At 36.0% G+C, this 23,217-nt stretch overlaps 1 protein-coding gene across 1 annotated transcript in view; it reads left to right on the top strand.

The window, feature by feature from the left end:
- LOC112511544 (SCY1-like protein 2) overlaps positions 1-23,217 on the top strand; it is a 39,820-nt gene that overhangs the window by 5,798 nt on the left and 10,805 nt on the right. The window contains exons 3-10 of the mRNA XM_025117214.1: positions 2,880-2,990; positions 4,938-5,120; positions 11,635-11,761; positions 14,151-14,212; positions 14,334-14,420; positions 14,733-14,819; positions 17,295-17,408; positions 20,256-20,384. Coding sequence (XP_024972982.1) covers positions 2,880-2,990; positions 4,938-5,120; positions 11,635-11,761; positions 14,151-14,212; positions 14,334-14,420; positions 14,733-14,819; positions 17,295-17,408; positions 20,256-20,384 — 900 coding nt within the window. The remainder of the gene's footprint in view (positions 1-2,879; positions 2,991-4,937; positions 5,121-11,634; positions 11,762-14,150; positions 14,213-14,333; positions 14,421-14,732; positions 14,820-17,294; positions 17,409-20,255; positions 20,385-23,217) is intronic.

The raw sequence follows: 23,217 nt of genomic DNA, 5'->3' as shown, positions 1-23,217 counted from the left end.
TTCTGTTTAGCCTTATCATTTTTTTATTTATACACCACTCAAACATTTCTTTATCAACCAAAGTCTTGTTTAAGTTGATGTTGAAACTATATATATTTTTTCAATACATATAACACGTTAAGTTATACATACATATAATCTCTGCAGTTAATAGTGCGCTATAACGGCGAAATAGCGGATAACGGTCCTGGCCAAAATAGCGGTGCATGAATAGCGGTACCGCAAATAGCGACCGCTATTACTGTATTGACCGCAATTTTGATATCAAATAGCGGTCGCTATTACCAATTTTTCTGTTTTTGCTCTTTTGAACTCCTTTTTTTTAATTTAAATTCTATTTGGGTTTTTGTTGTGTCATTTATGTGGGCTATTTAGAGTCAAACTTAGACCTGCAAACAAAAAGGAAATCGATTAAACCAACAATAGGAACAATTAGGTCAAACTTTGGTATCGATTCCAAGTCCAAAGCTCTGTTCAACGATTCCAAGTCTATAAAGCTTCAACAGCTCGAGTTTTCTTCTCGATTCCGCGGTTTCACGGGTTTTCTGCTGGAGTTTTTGTCTCATCTCGACAGCATAGCTCCTATTACTATGTTTCTTGTGTGGTTTGAATTGTTTCACTTGATATGTATTAGACATACAATATTTTATGTTTTATATATATATTTATTTTATTAACATATTTTTTTACCACTATACCACAGTTACATCACCACGATGACCACTATTTCAAATCAAGGCCCTGATCACTATTTTTGCACATGGACTGTGTTAACTGCTTAGCATAATCACAGACTATTCTTTTTCCTATATACTTCTCATGTATGTGAATATGAATCTGATCATATTCATTCCGGTACCGTAGTAGGTAAACTTGAAGGGGAAAGAGAGATCACTTTGGGCTTTGTTGATTTACTGCGTGACGATTTTATTTTATGCTAGATCCCTTCTGATTCCCCTAGGATTGTAGTTCAATAGGCAAGAGCACCGCCCTGTCCACAACAACGAAAGCACTTTTTCACTCTTTCATATACTAGGGGATTTCACTCAGGCATTACTTGAATGCTACTGCGGGTACATGCGAAGAAATGATGAAAAGGGCTATATTTGCCAGAAAATTGGGAGTTCCTATGAATTTCAATTAAACTCGGCTCAATCCTTTACAATCTTATAACCGGGAAGCGTAGGTAGAACTTGTTTATTCCTTTTTCTACTTCTTTTTCCAAATGCAGGATTACCCCAAGGGGTTGTGGGTTTTTTTCTACCAATTGGGGCCAAGTACGTCTTGTTCATTAACATCTCGGAAATATTCCGCCATAGTTAGGGCAGTCAAACTAACTCTCAACGGATTGACATTAGCACGGTCTGATCCATTCTCAGAGATCAATCCTGAACCTGACAGATCGTTCCTTTTTCCGGTATACGAAATAGGTGACTTCGCTAAGTCGATTCTTAGAAAATCTCTAATTAAACCATTTATCCTTATTTCAACAAAGGAAGTCTATGGCCGGTTACTTTCGTATTTTATTTTTGGATAGAATCTAGCCGAAATGAATTGTATTAGAATCAAATGCAGTTTATGACATTTCAATCAGACAATAGCAACATAATAACATCACCCCAATTTTGATATATATATATATATATATATATATTCTAATTATTATATAGACCGCTATACCACCACTTTACCATTGTGATACCTGCTATATCAAATCATGGTCCTGCCTGCTATTTTAAATTGGTACTACCAATCTATAACAACATAGATTGATAGTACCTACTCAACCATAAAAAAATTACACAGACATCTAAGCATTAAACAAAACTACCAAAGAGCTAACCAATCACATATGGTGCACCAAAATAATGTACCTAATGGAACTATTCCTCACAGATCAAATATCACCAACTATACGTATTACGCACTCTTACCCACACCATGAACCAATGTGGATCTTGGATTAGGCAACATTTGGCAAGCTAGAGTGCCACAGTTAAATGTCAAGAACTCAAGATGGAGGGTTGTAGCTCCCACTTGATAAGGAAGATGGAGATTTACCTTCTCATGTCATAGAGAAGATGGATAACTAAGATGCAAAGTCGAAGCCCTTCCTGAGTGGTAAGCAGCATGTAAGAATGGAAGCATGCTGGAAATCCTTGATTGTCAGGACTTTTAAAAAAAATGAAGTTCAAGTGTGGGTCTGCATGCATGGTAAGTTTTCATCGCAAATACATTATATGTAATAAAAAGATACCCTCAAATAACATCTCATGTTGAATGATCATTTTTACAAAGTGCACCCTTTTTTGGTGCTTTATGTTCTTGATCTTCTATGTCGAAGTTCTCGGTTGTCTTTTTCTTATTGATTGTTTAGATTGAATTTTTTTACCATAAATAGGAGCTTGATTACAGGGCACCAACTTTTGCCCAGGGCTGGTGTTTTGGTTCTCATCAATGTTTTTTATTTCGTGAAAAATCTTGTATATGGTACTTCTAGATTGTTACTTCTCTGATGTTGTTAATCCTGTTGTCATTTGCTTTGAGGTTACGAAACGTATGTAGTGCTTCCCATGTCAAAAAATAAAATCTAAATTTTACTTTAGTCCAGTCAAACATTTTTAAATATATAAGAATATAGGTCTATTTTTAAATTTTCAAGTTATGTGCTTGGTGGTGCTCGTACATTGGTGAAAAATCATCATAGATGTAAATAAATTCTCATCAATCATGTATGCTGAATTTGATCCCAGTTGATGATCATACAAGTCAAATGTAGAGGAACATACATTTGATTTATGGATATATTTGATGCCCAAAAATCTGCAGCCAGTGGGTAAGCATATAATTTGACCATATTTCTTCATTGGAAATTTCAGGCTGTTCTCATCAACTCAAGTGGGGCTTGGAAGCTTGGTGGATTTAGTTTTGCAATATCAGCAGACCAGGCATCTGCAGATTTATCTGCTGTGCAGCCCTTCCATTATGCTGTAAGTGATAACTTTGATAGGAACTCTAACACCTTCATTCAACCCCTCATTGCCATGCCAAAAAAAAAAAACAAATGTTTTTGGACTTTCTGGTCATGTGATACGTATGCATGCCTATCATATGTGGTATGCACAGGGTAACAGTAGGTGTATCCTGGTGAATTTATGAAGGTTACCATGATGTTCAGACTTCAGAGCCTCAATAATAACCAAAAATAGAAAGAAACTCTTTTTTTACCTCCACATAACCCTCTTTTGCCAGCCACTCAATGATCACTTAGAAAACTCCATTAGCCTTAGAATTATAAATTGAATACTTCTTTTAACTACTATCATGATTTTACAACACTTTGTTTTAATTTAATATATCATAATACAAACCCCTTACTATAAAAATAAATACATTGCCACTATTGTCTCGTTTTTATCTTACATACATTCATATGTAAAAATGTACTTATACTCGATATGAGCTCTAGACTGACATCGGTTAATAAAGTCGGATCATTCTAACTTTATTAATATCCAATAGGTTTATTTCTACTTAGTTACTTATTACTGTATCTTAATATTTCGGTTTGATCGTCGACATGTTGTTAACTGATTACTGTATCTTAATATTTCGGTTTGATCGTCGACGAGGCGAGACGTAAGCCTTCAGGCGGAAAATAAAAAAAATAACAGCATTAATATATGCGCACATATCTAATAATAGTATTAGAATCTTATAATATATTAATAGCTCTAATTAACATTAGAAGATTTTATTTTTATTATTTTAAAAAAAAAATTATATATACAAACTAACAAAGCCAAATAGGATAATGCACTACGGACACAAAATGTAAATATAATTATATATTAAATAAGTTATATTTCCTTGCTCAAGTCTCTCTATACATATTTATATTTTATATAAATTGAACAGGTCAAAATATACATACATATACTAGAAACATAATACACATATTTTATACAAGCCAGAAACAGAATATAAATATATATATATATATATCATATAGATATATATATATATATATAAAATATACAAAAAATATATAATGCTTGTTGTAGCAGCAAGTACAAATTTTAGTGAAGCAGGTACAACTTGTCATTGCAACAAGGAGGGTTTAAAGATTAAGGAGAAGAAGTCATGACTACGTTTTAAAAAGAAGAATCCACCGATTATATGTTATAATACTAGGGTTTGACATTATTCTTGTTTTTATGTAATAAAACCTGACACACCCACTATCCCATGCGTAATCACATCCACATGCACATCATATAAAGAGAGGCTTACACCTCAGCCTCGCTCACCGCCTCACACATGCAAGCATTGAGAGGCGATGCTTCAGGTTCGTTTTTCGACCGCCTCATCTCAAGGTGCGCCTCAAGGCGTACGCCTCAAACGATCTTTAACAGCCATGACCTTACCCTCTTGGACTCAATCTTATCTGCAAGTCTCTAATTCTTAGAATGTACCTTACATTAATGTTTTAATAAGTCCTGAATTCTATCGGTTAAGCTTTTTGCTTACTAACGCGCTTACGGTTCTTTATTGTGAGAACATCTAGGCTCGAAGATGGGCTATCACAATAAAAAACAATGATTGTTCATCAAAGGACATGTATTTGGGTTCTTTTATATATTTACCTTACCACATGGATGTGGTATATGATGATCCATATTTATTTAATGTTTGCATTGAATTTCATTCTCTGCTGTTATACTTCTTTTAATATGGTCCCTATTCTTACTTATGGCAACCTTTTAAACTAGAAGACCTATCTCCCTTACATATGCTATACAATCCATGTTTCCATAGACCATTTTATAACTTGTATGCCCTTGGTTTTTGTACGTAATTGTTAATAGCTAATTCTCTCAGTATCTACTCTCTGAATTGCAGTTTAGAAGTATATTTCACATGATTCTGTTTATCAGGAATATGATGTTGAAGATTCACTACTGCCTCTACAGCCGTCACTAAACTACACTGCTCCGGAGCTAGTCCGGAACAAGGCATCTTCATTTGGATGCTCTTCTGATATTTTTAGCTTTGGATGCCTTGCTTACCATTTGATTGCTAAAAGGCCTTTGTTTGACTGCCACAACAATGTGAAAATGGTATTGATCTGCCTTTCGTCAGAACATGATTATGTTAATCTATTTGTTCAATGGCACCAGCTCTTAGAAGTACATGTAACATTATATCCTTCCTATCTGCAGTTTTCTGACTTTATGTTGCTCTCTAGGCCTTTCTTGAATTTAGTGAACAAACCCCCTCACCCAAAGATAAAAAGTTTATGCCTTATTGTAACTTGTATTCTGATGTCATTAGAAAAAATTGCATTATGTATTAGGTTTTTTTCCTTTCGTTGATAACAACTTGCTACAGGACTCATCTATTCGTGGTCATTTAGTTAACTTTCAAAAATATCTCAAGTAGTAATCTGTTATTTATTTGACAATCAAACATATATATGTGCACACATGTAACTATATTTATGCCTTGCAAAATAGACCAGCAGTTGCATTGACCCAAAAAGGAAAGAACAGCTCTATGGGAAAATGACACAATAGCAAAAATGTTGCTACCTTCATGGAGCCAAATGCAACTGTATATCAAGAGAGCATCAACCAGTTAAATTGGAATTAAAGGGACTCATGGGATAAGAGTTAATGAAGTTGATAATAAGGGATGTTCAGTGACTAAATGGTTGGAAATGTTAAATAACCCTGTTGAAATCTCGAGATTTATCATTCATGGACGTTGATAAGATCCATCCATTTAGCAACACCTTAGGATGACAACTAAACACGAGGGTTGCGCTTGTTGCGGGACTTTACCCAACACCTTAAGTTCTTAAGGCACGAGTTGTAGAGGGCGCATTCAATCCTTGCTTGTCTATTAGTTTTCAATTCTTCACATGTTTTGCAGTACTCCCTGTGAATACTCCGCCGGTATGAATAGTTCTTAACATTAATTGTATTGATATGCCTTAAATTTGGATTATTTGTTTCCTAATACTGGGATTAGCACAATCTCTTTACTTATCTTTACGCAATAATTTATGGGATATGTTTCTAAGTTGTTCTATATATAGGGGATCCAATGTAGTATTTGAAATACATAAAAATTTACAGAAAGCATTCTTTCTGCTTTCATGGTATCAAAGCCAAGCAATGCCTAACCCTGTCTAGTGATGGTGCAATCCACATCCCCTGAAACCCCAAGTGAAACAACTACCGAAGCCACCAAAACCATGATGCCAAATGAGCAAGAAAATTTCATCGTTCCGGTTCTTAGTTGAGAAATCTAATTGGAATAATTCTCTCAAATGAGCTCATGTTTAAATTGGTTATAGATGGAAAGGGAAAATTGGGTTATTGGACTGGTGAAATAAAGAAACCATTTACACAGATGCTTCTCTACAAGAGTGGAAAGCAGAAAATTAAGTCGTTATCATGTGCTTATTCAACTTGATGAAGTCGTGTATCAGAAAAATTAGGGGGTGACAATTCGCAGGATTCTGAAAGTATGGGAATTGGAATGATCATTTCCGTTGACCGAATTCCATTCAGGTTTGGTTTACATATGGAATGGAGTTGAATTATACACATTCTACCATTCATGGATTTGGTCGTTCCATCACAAAGGAGAAGGGATTGAATTGAATTCCATCCCATTTTCTTAGAAGAGACAAAACTATCCCGATGGTGATATATACCTAATACATATATGAGTTGGGTTTCGGTAGGAATTCCAAAATCCATAGGAATCGTAGGAATATCCCTGCGATCGTCGATTTTGAAGGATCTATGCGCCGGACGCTCATCTTATCGAAAATGAAGAAGGGGCAGATCGGTCACTCAACCACTACATCAACGTTGTTTTTGTTAACATGTGTTAAGGTGTGTTACTATGTGTTAAGGTATGTTAAGATGTGATAAGTTTTTCATGGTTACTGTGTGTTACTACGAGTTAAGATCTCTTAAGATTGCTGGTTAAGATGCATTAAGATTGTAGGTTAAAATGCATCAAGGTTTTTCATGTTAATATACGTTAAGATTATGGAATATGCTAACCTATATTCATAAATGTTCAGAGTACAAAATGAGAAGTAGCTAACCAACTTCTAGGAGGCTCCGTTTAAAAAAAACCAAGTGGTGTGTGTTAATGTATATTAAGGTTGAATATTTCCATGTTCACTTATGTTAACATGGTCCATTTTAAGATATGTTAAGGTTTCTAAACGAGGTTAAGCCATGTTAAGCTCCGTGTTCGCCTACAACAATGCCATCAAAGTTCCAAATTATTACGAAAATGCCACCGTTTCCTCTTGGAGCATCCAATCATGGAGCTGATCTCATCCAAGGGTGATCAAATGGGGTCCTACGGTTCTTACGGAAAAAAAAAGTTCCTAAACATTCTGTAAATCAAACAGACAGATTTCAATTCAGTTCACATATTACATTTCATGTCTTGCCATCCAAGCACTTGGTTAAACCTGATAACATTTCATTCCAATTCTTTTGACAGATTCCATTCCTTCAACAAGATTATGCGAACCAAACACTATTTTATAAGTTTCTTTCAACCGCTAAAGGGGTAGGGACACTATTTGAGAAACATAGTCGGTTTTTAGAACTTCTCCCAAATATTCAAGATAAAGACTAAAAGACTTCGTTATGGCAAATGAAGCAAGAAGAAAAACGTGTCACTAAATATTACAGATAGATGAAGGCTTTGTCATTGGATTTGGACCCATGCTCTAAGGAAGAATTGGGAGCGCTCCGATTTTGGTGTTTGCTTTAAGAAAATGTCTGAAACGGGAGTTTTTGAACTCTTGGTTGGACTCAACCGTGACTAGATGAGTTGAGGGGAAGGATGCTTGGCCAAAGACCCTTTCCCTCAATCCGTGAAGTCTTCTCAAAGGTAAGACGAGAAGTAGACAAAGTGATCTTAAAACCCCTCGKTCAACTGGTTTTTGGACAAGAAAACTTGGCACTCATGTCTATGAGGGTGCCAAGTGGAATAGGTCACAATCAACAAAGCAAAAGGGAGTAGTGTTGAACACTGCTACAAAGAACGATCATACTAAGCATATCTATCGGGAGGTGCATGCAAAGCCATCTAATTGGAGGCAAATAAATTGAAAAACCGAGGATATCAAGCCTTGGTTGATGATCAAAAGGAGAGAATGGTAGCAACGGTGAGTCTCCTTCTAAGACCTCTTCACAGTTGGAACAACTTCGTAAGATGTTCTCCAATTTCCAAGTCAGTGGTTAGTTGTCTATAATCGTCAACTAGTTTCTTGGCTCACAAAGGCAAATTTTTTCACCCCTCACCATTTCACTCAACAAAATTCATTGAATTGTTGAGTCTAGTGGTGCTTTTTAGCAAATGACCGATAATTATCATATTTTTAGCATATTTCCTTGTGTTGGCTACATCAAAGTAAAGATTGCAGATGGATATTTGTTCATGTTGCAGCCAAAGGAATCGTAAAAGTTTTATATTCTATAACTTCATAATTTGTTTTCCATGTCCCTAATGTATCTCGTAATCATCTATTATCTATTAGTCAACAGTTAAATGTCTTCCCTCTCATTGTATTTTTCAAGACTTGTCATTCGGGAAGACGATTGGTAGTGCTAAGAAATACAAGGGTTCTACTATTTTGACAAGGCTAAGCCTAGTAGACAACTTCAAATTGCAATTTGTGATTCTTTATTTTCTTCTGGAGATGGTGAAGTAATGTTATGGCTTTTTAGACTTGGTCATCCTAATTTCCAATATACAAGACATTTATTCCTTTTCATTCATGTCAATAAAAGTCTCTTGTTATTACTATGTGAAATCTGTCGGCTTTCTAAACAACAATATTCCTCATTTAGGAATTCAAAGTACCAACCGTCCAAACAATTCTATGATTCGCATTGACTATATGGGTCCTTCTCATACTTCCACATGAACTCATACAAGATGGTTTGTCACCTTTATCAATGATCATATCGAGTTTGCTGGGTTTACCTCATTAAAGACAAAACCGATCCCCGTGAAGTGGGAGATCTGAATTAAAGATCGTTTTATGTATTTTGAACTTATTTTTCTATTCAAAGAATCTGACATTAACACCACTAAGTCGTCCCATTCTATCATGCCATGTATAAAAAAAAGAACACTTGAACTTAAACAGATATGTGAAGATACAACAAAATAGGGAGCCGCCAATCTATGGAAGAAGGCCAAAATCGAAATATCAAGATAACCTCACTTTTCTTACACCAAGAGAATCCAACCTTGTGATAGATCTTGGCATGAATGAGTCTCTCATAGGAGAAGCTATCTCTAACGTCTCGATCTTCTTACACTTCATCACATTTCAATGCAGATTTCCATGCCTTTGTTTCTAATCTCAATAGGCTAAAATTATCAAAGAAGATGGATGAGGCTTAACTATTCCAGAATGGTAAACACTTGTCATGGAAGAAATGAGAACCTTGGAGAAAAACGAGGTAAGTAATGGAACTATTGAGAGGAAAGAATACAATTAGGTGCAAGTATGTCTTTACCATTATATGCTCTGAAAGATAAGATTGTTATGAACCATACTTGGCATGTGGGTATGTACTTCAAAAAAAAATTGTCGAAAACTACCTATAGGCGGTAGGGATCGGGTTATTGATGTGAGATGGGTCCAGAGTTCTAAGACCAATAAGGTAGATCAGACAAAGTTTACAGAATCTTGAAGTCAAAGTAGGTGGCAAACTTATAGCATTGACTACCTTGAAATGTTTGCTCATGTTGCCAAGTGAAATGTGATCAGAGTCCTTATATATCTAGCAACTAACCTTGACGGCGCCTTCAACAATTTGACGTCAAGGAGGAAGATAAACTAGTATGTAAACTCAAGAAATCACTTTATGGTCTTCAACAATCTTTGAGAGCATGGTTCAATATGTTTGCTAAAGTGATAAAAAATCAAGGTTACTCAAAGTCATTCAAGTCATACTATGTTCTTCAAACAAAGCCAAAAGGGGAAGAAGATGATGGTTGATGTGGTTGATATAATCCTCATTAGTGACTATGTAACGAAAATGGAGAGTCTTAAGAATATCCTTGCTGCAAATTTTTAAGTGAAAGATTTGGGACAAACGAGGTATTTTTTGGGCATGGAAATTGCAAGGATAATGAAAGGATTTAGTGTTCCCCGAAGAAAATATGTCATTGGTCTCCTCATAGAAACATGTATGCTTGGATGCAAACCAAGTGGCATCCCAATTGATGTTGGGAAGAAAAATGTGGATGACGGGAAGTTGGTCGATAAGGACATATATCAAAGACTAGTAGGCAAGTTGTATGGTTAGTCAACACATGCACTCATCGAGAGCAACTCATATGGAGGTGGCATACGTGATACTTGGGTACCATGAAGGATCACATGGAAGAGAATTATACTTCAAGAATGGTTACTGCTAAGGCATATAAACCTATACAGACGCATAGAGGGTTAAAGAAAAGTAACTGCAAAGGAATAGAATCTTATGCAGGATGCAGATTGGGCCGAGTGAATCGGAGATAGGAGGTCTACTTCTGGATACGTACTTTTGTATGAGTGAATCTAGTATACAGGGACTAATAAGCTAAGCGAGGTTCCCAACCTAAAGGCTTTATTCAAAGGTGGGTCTTTCAACTCCTTCTCTTTTGATTTCAATGAAGGGTGCACTACAAGAGAATCAATACGGAAGATATTATACGGGGGGATTTCGCCGATATTGAGTTGATTGTAAACTATTCATCTTGATTGGGCTTCTACCTCTTGCTTGGGAAAAGGGTGAATTGTCCCAAAACATGGAGGAGCAAGAAACAAAATGTGGTGGCTAGAAGAGTGCCAAGGAAGAATTTAGAGGGGTTACTCAAGGAATTTTTGAGGCACTTTGGCTATGGAAGATCCTAAAAGAACTCGAAGTTACGATTGAAGCCCCAAGCTCTATTGTGATAAAGAAGCAACGATTAATATATCTCTTGATCATGTCAGCATGACTGAACCAAGCATGTGAAAGTGGATAGACATTTTATTAAAGAAAAGGTGGTGGAGGGAATCGTGTACATGACTTATGTTCCTACCCAAACATCTTCACCGTAGGACTCACAAGACAAACATCTGATGAATTTTTAAGCAAGTTGGAAATGAAGATATATATATATATATATACACACATATAGGTTTCAATGTATTATTTGAAATACATAAAAGAACATTTGATAGCATTCTTTTGGCTTTCATAACCCCTGTTGCACATATCCATTGAAGCTTAGTGAATTCCAGTTGCTGAAAATAAAAAGAGCACCGTCACCAAAGTGGGAGGTGAAAAGTGATTCCAACACATAGCAAATTAATGTATATTTTTGGTAAGACAGTGGACACTTGGAGAATAAAGTTACACAATCATAAATAGAAGTAACTAAATGGATGAAGATAATCAACAGATGCACTGGTAAATGTTTAATTTATTGATGTTGTAAGATGGTTTTAGTTTAGCTACATAGATGCATTTTGTATATTTGCAAAAGAACTAAATAATACAAGTTGTCTATTTTCTTTTAATAGTGGCTTTGTGCACTTCCGTGCAGTACATGAATAATTTGACATACTTATCCAGCGAGGCTTTTTCATCCGTTCCCCACGAACTAGTTGCTGACTTGAAAAGAATGCTTTCAGCAAATGAGGCTCTAAGACCCTCAGCTTTGGATTTTACAGGTAAAGATCTGTGTGGTTTCTAACATTATGTATGATTATAAATGCAAACTTAATTGCTCATCAAACTATCATGTTCCAATACTGCAGTTGTTATTTTAAGATTTTTTTTTTCATTTGTTGTCAAGTTTGAGTTGATCTAGGTCAACAAAGTTTTCTATTGCCTGAGGTAAATCGCGAGGCAAAAGGCAATCATCCGAGCAAAGAGAGTCAAAATTAAAATATTAAGAAGTTTACGAGGTTTCCCATGTTAATTAAGATCCCCGTGTATGTGATCACAAAATCATAATAAACATGTAGGACAATCTCTGCTTCCATATATCTAATATCCAAAGAACACCTTTAAATATAGTTTCACAAGTGAAGGGTAATGTTTAGTTGATGAAGTGAGATTCATAATCATGTTTCCGAATAATACAAGTCTCAATCTAATAGTACTTGCCACTTTTGAGCTCTAATCATCCTTGTCTTGCATATTCAGGATCACATGCTTTTTAAGGGAAGATGACATCTTATTGCACCTCTATTCCACAAGGAGCATGCTTAACACCTGCAAGTTTTTGGATTTTTTTCTTCCCCTACCCATTGCCTAGATGCACTAGGTGCTGAACTGATTGAAATTGCCACATATAGTCACTTCCCTACTTGCCCGAGGTGCTCACCTGGCTCCATTCCATTTTGACAAAAGACCCACACCCAAGTTCCATGGCTTTTGGTCGGCTATCCCGATCAACCAACATGTTAACTAATCGATTACGATAAATTGGATCGGATGAAATTCAATGGGATCCAGAGAGACCGTGTCTTCATCCATAGGCTCCCTCCTTTTGCTACTAGGTTGGAATTCCTGTATTTTACATATCCATACGATTGAGTAAAGGATGAAAATGGTAAAATTTATAATCCCTATTCATGCAGTAACATCATTTTGAATGCCCATGAAAGCCAGGATCTTTCAGAAAATGGATTCCTATTTGATACAACTCTCCTTGTACTGCGCTCTCCAAGTGTGCCTGTTCCCCCCTTCTTCCTTATCATGGCAAGTCTTTATCTTAATTGAAAAGTATCATGCAGCAGGTCAGGCTGTATTCTAGATTGCTGTTACTAAGAATAGTGGATGCAGACAATTAGGATTATTTCTTCTTATTGATTAGTGATTTCAGGTACGAGCAAAATCAGGGGGGCTCTTCCTATCCAACTGCGTGTAGTCACCGACTAATTTCATTTACATGCTTATAAATATTTCAAAATTCCCTGCACATGATCTCATATACAATTGATATGGTGTTTAAAAAATTTGCACCCTCTTTTATTTCCTGTATTCAGTCACCTTTTGCTCTTCTTGAACACGAGGTTTCCACTTCTTGCGAAGTAGTAACATCTAAGCTATATTTTGTTGCAACCAACATATCATAGCAAACAAAATGATAAAAGGGATATGTACACTATGGTGTATATTTGGACTAGTGGCATCCATGGGAAATCAGCCACCCTTTGGTCTTCCAGAACACGAGGTTTCCACTGCCTGCTAAGTAATAACGTCTAAGCTATATTTTGTTGCAACCAGCATATCATAGCAAACAATGATAGATGGGATTTGTGTCTTTGGGAGTACACTATAGTGTATATTTGGACTCATGGCATCCATGGGAATGCTTAAATTATACTAAGATTTCTCAGTGAAGGAACATCTTTCTCCCACTCAGTCTAGAGTATATTTGAAGTTTTGTTGAGTCAACTCCATGTTGACTGAAGTACCTAGCTAATATGGGTTGAGTGGAGGTTAATAATAGCACTTTAAGTCCCTGAGTTTGCCTCCCTGAGCAGTTAAACCGAGACCCATGTATCTCTAACCCCTATGTTATTCAATATTTACTCTTTTCCTTACATGGAATGTAGTTTTGACATTTCCAGAGTAGATACATCAAACCATGCCAAACCAAACTTGCTCAGTAGATCTTATTCGGAAGTAGGGTCTGGGGGTAGGATGTGCACAGATCTTTCCTCTACCCTAAGGAGTGGAGAGGTTGCTTGCATGATGACCCCCTTCTTGTGAAAGAAGTTTTGGGGGAAGTCTTTGAGAGAAACAGAGAAATATTGAAGATGTTTTGAAAAGTTCTTGTCAAACTTATGCTGGGCTGATATTGGTCTTATCCAAAGATGCTTCTTGCTCTTATGACTGCAACTGAAGGGCATGAAATACTTTTATTACTGTATGACTGCAATAGCTTTTTGGTGTGGTTCGTGAACAATTTGATGTTATCCTTTTTGTGATTAAAAAATACTTGGTTTTTGGTCTGTAGTAAATAACAAAATTCAAGTGAAAATCACATGATTTCATCTTCATATCATTTGACTTCTCAAATATTTTATATTTGTTTTCACTTTTCAGGTTCTCCCTTTTTCCGTGATGACACTAGGTTGCGAGCACTTCGCTTCCTGGACCACATGCTTGTATGTGCATACAATTTATATCATCAGTGATTAGCTTCTGGATTAAATATGCTTGGTTTAAGATGATGTTCAAATGGGGTGTACAGTTGTTTCTTTTATGCTGATTTTTTCTTGGTTTCAGGAAAGAGATAACATGCAGAAGTCAGAGTTTCTAAAAGCATTATTGGACATGTGGAAAGATTTTGATGCTCGTGTTTTACGATATAAGGTTGAAGAATTTCCAGTCTCACTGTGTGCTTGATGTTGTAGCTGAAATTATGGGCCATGGAATAATGTTCATAACTTTGGATAAAGGGTTACATCAAGAAACAATTGCATGTCAATTTTTTTTACATGTGTCTAGAGCTATCTCCTGCATTTCCTTTATTTCATTACACCGATGTGAATTCTAGCTGTTCCGACTTTAATGACTTCATTTTGGCTTTTTCTTTTTTAAGAGCTTAATAAAATAATCCTGTCTTCTTTTAATATCTTTTGTGATAAAGAAAATGACAGTGAACTTTTTGTTTTGTTTGTGTAGGTCCTTCCGCCTCTCTGTGCAGAGCTTAGGAATATGGTTATGCAACCGATGATTCTTCCCATGGTTTTAATGATAGCTGAGTCTCAGGTACTATATAGCTACTCATATAGGATATTTTTTTCGTGTGGCTTATGTAGAGTTATTTTATATGAAATGCTTTTGAAAGGGTGAAGCAGTTGTTTTAGTTGCATTTGCAAGAGGTTGCTGCATGTAGATAGAGGACAAATATCCACCAACTAAATATAAAACCATTTTTGCTGAAAACATCATTATCAAGAAAAATCTTCATCATGTTTAATGATAAATCAGCTCCTATCATTTTATATATATATAATTTCTATATGAGTTTATGTCCACTTTCTTTTTTAGGCTTCTCTTAGATAATGTATAATGATAAATGTTATTTTTGTTTTAATATGTCAAACCAATATTTATATTAAGAGAATTATTGAATGACTCATTTTTTTTAATATTACAATAAGGCTTTATAATTTTGTGTAGGTTAGAATTGTTTTCTGTTGATGCAGCTGAGGTTGTGCTCAAAATTCATTTTTACTCATTTAGTCTGGATCAAACCAATAACTCTAAATAAAGCCATAATTTCGAACAACAGCTAAAGTAAACATATAGTTATGTTAATTACTTAATTGTATGTGTGGATGCAATTTCTTCATCTTCTGTGTTTTCCACCACTCTGACCGATGTTAATATTTGCTTTTGATGAACAACAAATTGAAACCAACTATCTCAAGCTAGTGGGGATGACACTAAAAAAGGATATGGAACTGTGTTACCAAAAAGCAAACTCAAAGAGTTGAAAACCCCCATGTTTGAAGGACATGACTTATATTGATAGTAGAAGAAAAAAGCAAAAATGTACAGCAGTAACTACTGATGTATCAATTGGCCAAATGCATGATTAAACAAGCAACCGTGCAACAAAATCACAATAATGTATTAGAACCCATAGTTATAGTTTTGTTATTTCCCTGTAAGCGGCGTACTTATGTAATTTTATTCAAGGTAAAAGAGAATATGTTCATCATCAATGTAGGAAATTCTTTTAAATAGATATTAGAAATGTTATGAAAATAAGGAGAACCATAAGAATTATGAAGATAAACTTGAAAAAGATTAAATTACTATGAGTTTTGTAACCCTCGTCAGTAAGTGAGATTGTAAATGTAAACCATGCTCAACTTGTCATATATGAAGTCGTTGCGAGTCTTTCATAAGGATTTAGTTAAGCTATCTACACTTTGATGCTCTATGTGAATATTAATAGGTTGGAATAGATGGAGGAGCAATAAAAATACCCACAATATGGTTCCTCCAAGTTGACAGTCAACCTCTAAGTGTTTGTAAATATTGCTTTGTACCTAGCTTTCAACTTGATGTAAATAAATATTTCAATAACCGATTATGATCTGTAATTTTGCATATATATGAGAATGAGTCTGTCTTTCATTTATGTTTGTACTAAAATCAAGGTGATAACACAGAATAAGAGTATAGGTAATATGTTTGCCATACTAATAAACTGAAGAAGAAAGGAGGTGTGTGGACCATAAACCATCAAGCTTTCTAATACATGGCAGAAAATGAGAAATTGGTGCTCTAGCATATCTTAAAAACAACTCTATATTGATCAGAAAATGAGAAAGTGGTGCTCTGGCATCTCCTGAAAAGCACTCTGTGTTGATCATTGGGACATATAATGGTTGGTCTGTAAAGTAAATGTAAAAGAACTGGATTTACTTACTTAAGTAATAAGTATTTAAAATGGGATTGGGCATCAAATCATACCCTCAAATACAGTGTTTAAGTTATGAAGAATGTGTCAAGAGTAGAATTGGGCAGTTTACTTAATTTTGAGTACCAAGAAATTTAAGTCGCATAGGATAATATCTTCAGTCTTGGAATGAAAGAAAACGTAATTTCAGATGATAATAATAAATAAGACATTTCACAAAAGAATTTATTATTTGATGTTGCAACCACAGGTTACTTTAAGCCTTCTTAAGATTGGTTTTGTTTCAAAACTTGTGAGAATTTTGAGAACTGCATTTTACTTTTTAACAAGTACAATAAAAAAAATGTGATAAATTGGTATATTCTATGAAATTTTCATTTTGAAAGGTACCATGCTCGGTATGAAATGATGGAGCTTTTTTTTTTTTTTTCTTTCTGGAACAAGAGGGGAAAAGAAATGTTGAACCACAACATGATGCTTGTGCATTATATAGGTCTTTGTTACCTGGCTACGTGTTTTTCTATCCTTTCATAATTTATTGCATTATACCGACTTCCTGAACTTCTATCCATCATCCTTTTTTTCATTGAGTTGATTTCTGTGCAATGTTACTTCTGGAAACCACTTCATTAGAATCCCACGGAGTTCTAGGTTCTATCAGCATATGATGCTCATTCGTGATAATGTCGTATAAAAACCTGTGCGCTTGGATATTTAGTTTCTAATGTTCGACTTCTGTACTTTGATTTAGTTGGTGTGATATGTTTGCATATTGATCATGTGGCCAAATGCATCATGACGTACTGCAGGATAAAATTGATTTTGAGACATCAACACTGCCTGCTCTTGTTCCTGTCCTAAGCACTGCTGCAGGTGAGACGCTACTGCTACTTGTGAAGCACGCAGAGCTAATCGTCAACAAGGTAACAAAGTGGCAAATATTATTGTTCTTTGTTTATAATGCCTTTTTTATATGTTCTACTATTGACACTTATTCTTCTTTGTTTATTCACAAACTAGGTATTTATTTCCGTTGTATTTTCTCTCTTTCTGCTGTTTACATTTTCTTCTGTCCTCTATAACTGTTATTGATTAATAGTATTCTCGAGAAGTGTATTTAGAGTAGAAACCAAAGGAGAACATAAAATATTTAGAGTAGAAAGGTGGTTCTTGAGCCAAGGTAATGAAAACCTTTGGAACCCCATATAAAAATAAAAAATATAGATATTGATGTAAATATCCTGTTTAAGCAAAATGTCATTAACATGTTTGCAACTCAATCCCCTGAATGTACCTAAACCAGGTTGATAGGAGATTCATAAGAAGCGTCAACTACCTCCTCTGTGACAAAAATGACAAGCCACTTCATTGTGGTTTCATGAGAAATTTGGCTCTGTGGAATGTGAATGAATTTGTTATCATAAATCGTTTTCATTAAACAATAGCAGGCTCATCTATCCCCTGTTATAATTGTCATATCCTTGTCAACGTGGAAGCAGAGCATGCCATAGCATGGTTCTTAGACTCGATGCTTGAAAGTGACTACAATTTCTTTCTTGGTTTTCCAAGAGATGAGATTCCCACCCAAGAGAGTAATTATCACGTTGTATATTTCATCCAATGAGTCGTTTATGTCCCTAATTTGTGTATAATATGGTGTTGGATATTGGTGACTACTACAATTGATTAAACATGAGTTATCTTGCCCAACTTCTTTTTGGAAGGAGGATGGTACGACCGGTGAACTTTTACTAAAAATAATAGATAAAGTTACAACCTAAGGTGGGAGTCCCACCAACAAGCATGGTTGGAACATGCTCCACGGTATAAGTGTAAAAAAACAAATTGAAGTTGTCACTTAGCTTGGTTGGAACATGATTCACACTAAGTGCTTAATGATAACATAAATGAAGAGAATATAGCATCAAACTCTCCACAAATAAAAGAAAAGCTAAAAAGCAACCCATCAAGTGCCACATAGAGCTCTTGTCGGCCTTCGTTTTTTTGAGTTAAAAGCATCTTCCATGCAGGTCCCAAGTGGGATCTTCCAAAGTTCCATCATTTTCTTTGTTGTCATTTGGTTGAGAGGGAGCTCCATTAGCTTCAATCTGATCACTTGCTTGATGACACCGGCCAGAGTGCCCACTGATCTTGCCATCTGTTTGAATAACCTCATGTTACACCCTTGCTAAACCTACCAACAATACTCCAAGCTGCTTTCCTCCTAGTCGTGGCTTGAAGATGTGTGAATCCAGCTACGATTGACACAAGGGGTAAAACATATCTGGCGGACATGCTTCCTAAGAAGAATCCTGCCCTCTGTACTCAACCATTTTCCAAGTACCAGTCATTAGAATAAATGCTTGTCGAGGGATGCACCAGCTAAACCAGACCAAACTGTGCCAAGGTACCTCAGTTCTTTCACTGCAAATAACCTGCCATACCTCACTAACAGAATGGGGAACAAGCTTACCTTTAGAGGTCTTCCAGCAAATGTTATTCAGACTATCATAAACAAGAATAGGTGGTGTAACATGTCTGAGTACAACATGCAATACTGTCCATTGACAAGGGCATCTCCAGTCTCCATTACAGATAACATCACTGTGAAATTAATATATAGAATAATCCTTGATTTCATGGGATTATATTTATCTCTTGGTAACAAATTTTATAGTTATTTATATAGTTGGATACTCTCCTTCTGTGTATTATCAAATCCTGTAAGTTATGGTATTCTGGTGAAGCTGTATATATACCAGCGAATTATCAGTGGGAAAATATAGGAGTACAGGGGGAGTATGCTGCAGCACACTTGTGGTTGAAGTTTTGGGGTAGGATCTAGGTTCTCCCCAGAGTATCATTGTGTTGTCTTATTTGATATATGTGAAACAGGGCAATGGAAGAAGCATCAACAATTAATGGGTTAGAATGAGCAACAGAAGGTGTACCCAACAACAGAGATGTTGAGACCAGAGGGCTAGGTGGGGCTACTAGAGTGACACTAGCATCCTAGGCACAAAGAAAACTTATTAGTGCAAACAAAGTATATTTTAACATGGAATGCATAAATGTGAAGGTTGTATGATTAGTGAAATGGACCAAAGTGAACATCTGAAGAGTATGACTTGATTTATACATACTATGTATAAGGTGTACTACTGTGCTTACCCATCTAATACGACTGAAGTCGTGAAATATGCTAGAGAAAGATCTTTTATGTTAGAGCATCTTGAGATGCTCCAAAGAACAATGACCCAAGCAACTACAAATATCCTTTAACTTAGAGATGTAAGCCGGATCAATCGCGTGAGAAGTTTATAGTTCATTCAAAGCACAATAATATAGGAACAAATTTCAATTCATATTTATTGGCTATTTTACGGGCATGAGACTTAAGGGAAGGTAGGTATGCAATAACCATTCAAAAGTTCATAATAAACGTTGGAAGCACTAAATTTTTTATAAAAAACATGTTGGCACATTTATTTCCGACTGTGTGTGTTGTGATGAGGGAAAAGGTTATAGATCACATCTGGTTTGCTATTCAATATCTAAACTATTATATCTGATGTGTCATGTCATCCAATCTTGTTTAACTTATTATCTTACAAGCTCTTAAAACTTGTATATTAAAGAACTTGCTTAATCTTGCAATAATAAACTTCCTATCTTCTCTGTCTGTCCTTTATGTTTATCTGAGCTCCCTTACGTGTTGCTGCCATGCATCTCTGGTTTCAGCTTGCTCATTGCATCTTCTGTTATGGCAGGCTAGTCAGGACCACTTAATATCTCATGTCTTGCCCATGCTTGTGCGAGCTTATGATGATAATGATGCTCGAATGCAAGAGGAAGTGCTGAAAAGAACTGTATCCCTGGCTAGAAAACTTGATCCTCAGGTGAAATTTCCATGATAATAATTCTGATTGATTGTTGTTACTGGTTATTAATAAAGGAATATCAACTTCTTCCATGTACCTTCATGTCGTTAACAAGATTTAGTAGGTCGATGATAATAGATGGTAATAGACGATGGTGCATGATAGCTGCAAACTTGATGTTTTGAAGTTTAGCATGTCTTGGCTGATTTTATGTTACTTGCGAAAACCAATTTTTTTTATTCAAGTGTGCAGGAATGCATAAGTCATCTTGGTGTTTTGGGTAAGTAATTGGTGAAAACTGAAGACAATATAGTGCATGACAGCTTCAAACTCAATTGAGGGTTAACTTAAAATTTAAAATTCCTGTTTAATATGCAGCACGTGCATAAGTCAATTTGGTGACTCGGATGAGTAATTGGGCAAAAAAAATAAGGCAGTCGTGAGAAATAATTATTTTTTCAAATTCTTACACAAACTACATTTAATTGGCAATGAGTGGTTTTCAGAACCAAATACCTTTTTTTATGAAGCACATCCCGTTCTTAAGGTGCATTCTTGCATCGACTATCACCCTCACATAGAATAATACTGGCGGTCAAACTCCAACCTGTGATAACATCCAAATTGGTGTTCTTTCGTCTCTTTTGATATTCTTTTCTGGTTCTCTAATCTCTTGTGTCTTCTTAACCTCTTTTTTTTCTTTAAACATCTAAAAATAATTCATAATAACCTTAAGGAAAGCAGAACAAGCAGGTGAGTTACCACTTATACTCTTGTTTGGTTTTTTTTTGTTTTACCATCTCATCTTATATTTGTTAGGACAAACGTTACACACGCAATACGCACAACCCAAAAACAAGAGAAGAACACAAGAATTTACGTGGTTCACATAATCAGATTGATCGTGCTAGTCCACGGGGGCAACTAGGTTTTTCTTTATTTAGGTGCTACAAATGTTTACAAGTACAATGAGATTAATATATATAGACAAACATAATTAGGGTTATCTCCTAATCAAGGAAACTAGGGTAGAGACTAGGGCCGGCTCCTTTTGGGCTAGGGCCGGCTCCTTACTTTATGCCTCCTCCCTTTTGTCTAACTTAGTAGGCCGAAGCCTACATTCCAACAATCTCCCACTTGGAGGCTTCGAAACACGTTCACCTGCACTCCTCTGAACTTCTGTAAACACCAACCGAGCTTGAGCTCCCCTAGTTGCCACCTGCCTTCTCAACATTATTCCTGAAGGCCAGCTGAAGTCATACAGAACTTTAGCTTATCCAGCGTCACAGACTTGGTGAACATGTCTGCTGGATTCTTTGCACCTGAGATATTCTCCAAGTTCATCGTACCATCACTGATCAGTCCTCTGACAAAGTGATACCTCATCCCAATGTGCTTTGTTTTCCCATGATAGACTAGATTTTTAGCAAGTTTCACTGCACTCTCATTGTCACAGTGTAACGAGTAATCAGCTTGCTTTTTCCCAAGTTCTTCAAGAAAAGTCTTTAACCATACTAGCTCTTTACTGGCTTTAGCAACTGTCATGTATTCAGCTTCTGTTGTTGATAAGGCCACACTTTTCTGAAGTCTGRACATCCAACTAACTGTTGTTCCTCCCACTGTAAAAATATACCCAGTAGTGCTTTTAAATGTCTTTTTGCATCCACCCAAATCAGCATCAGTATATCCTTTAAGAACTGAGTCTTTACGCTTGAAACATAATCCCAACTTTGAATTACCCTTCAAATATCTGAGCAGCCATTTGACTGCTTCCCAATGTTCTCTCCCCGGATTTGACATAAAGCGACTAACAACCCCGACAGCATGGGCTATGTCTGGTCTGGTGCAAACCATGGCATACATGAGACTACTAGCAGATGCATAAGGAACATTAGCCATATCTGCTTTCTCATCCTCTGATCTTGGAGACTGATCTTTGGTAAGCCTGAAATGACTTCCCAAAGGTGTGTTCCTGGGTTTTGTCTTCTCATCATTCATCTTGAATCTTTCTAACACTTTCCCGATGTATTTCTCCTGGGATAGTGTCAAAGAGCCATCTTTCGTGTTTCTAGCAATACTCATACCGAGTATCTGTTTGGCTGGACCCAAGTCTTTCATCTCGAATTCTTCAGACATTTGCTTCTTTAACTTGCTGATCTCTTTCATATCCGCACCTGCAATCAACATATCATCTACATAGAGAAGTAGAATGATATAGGAGCTCTTGAATTTCTTCACATAACAACAATGGTCCATTTTACATTTTCTGTACCCGGCCTTCTCCATGAAGTTATCAAACTTCAGGTACCATTGCCTGGGTGCTTGTTTCAAACCATACAAGCTCCTTTTCAGTTTGCAAACCCAGTCTTCTTTACCAGCAATCTGAAAACCCTCAGGTTGTGCCATGTAAATTTCCTCATCAAGGTCACCATGTAGGAATGCTGTCTTGACATCTAGTTGCTCTAGATGTAAGCGTTCTGCAACTACAATACTCAAAACCAATCTGATGGTGGTCATTTTCACCACTGGAGAAAAGATCTCATTGTAATCAATCCCCTTTTTCTGTTGAAAACCCTTGACCACTAAACGGGCTTTGTACCGTTTAGATCCATCATGCTCTTCCTTGATTCTGAAAACCCACTTGTTCTGCAACGCCTTTTTATCATGCAGAAGCTTGGTTAAAACCCAAGTTTTGTTCTTRTTCAGAGATCCCATTTCTTCTTTCATTGCACGCTCCTACTGCAACGAATCTTTCTGCTTAATAGCTTCAGAATAACTTTCTGGTTCACCATTCTCAGTCAAAAGAAGATAATTGACTGATGGATTGTATTTTTCAGGAGGCCTAGAGACT

The sequence above is a fragment of the Cynara cardunculus genome (assembly GCF_001531365.2).
Source record: "Cynara cardunculus var. scolymus isolate 2C chromosome LG 4, CcrdV1, whole genome shotgun sequence".
In the NCBI taxonomy this organism is placed as follows: domain Eukaryota; kingdom Viridiplantae; phylum Streptophyta; class Magnoliopsida; order Asterales; family Asteraceae; genus Cynara; species Cynara cardunculus.
The sequence above is the reverse complement of the archived record's forward strand: the minus strand, read 5'-3'. Positions and strand labels throughout refer to the sequence as shown.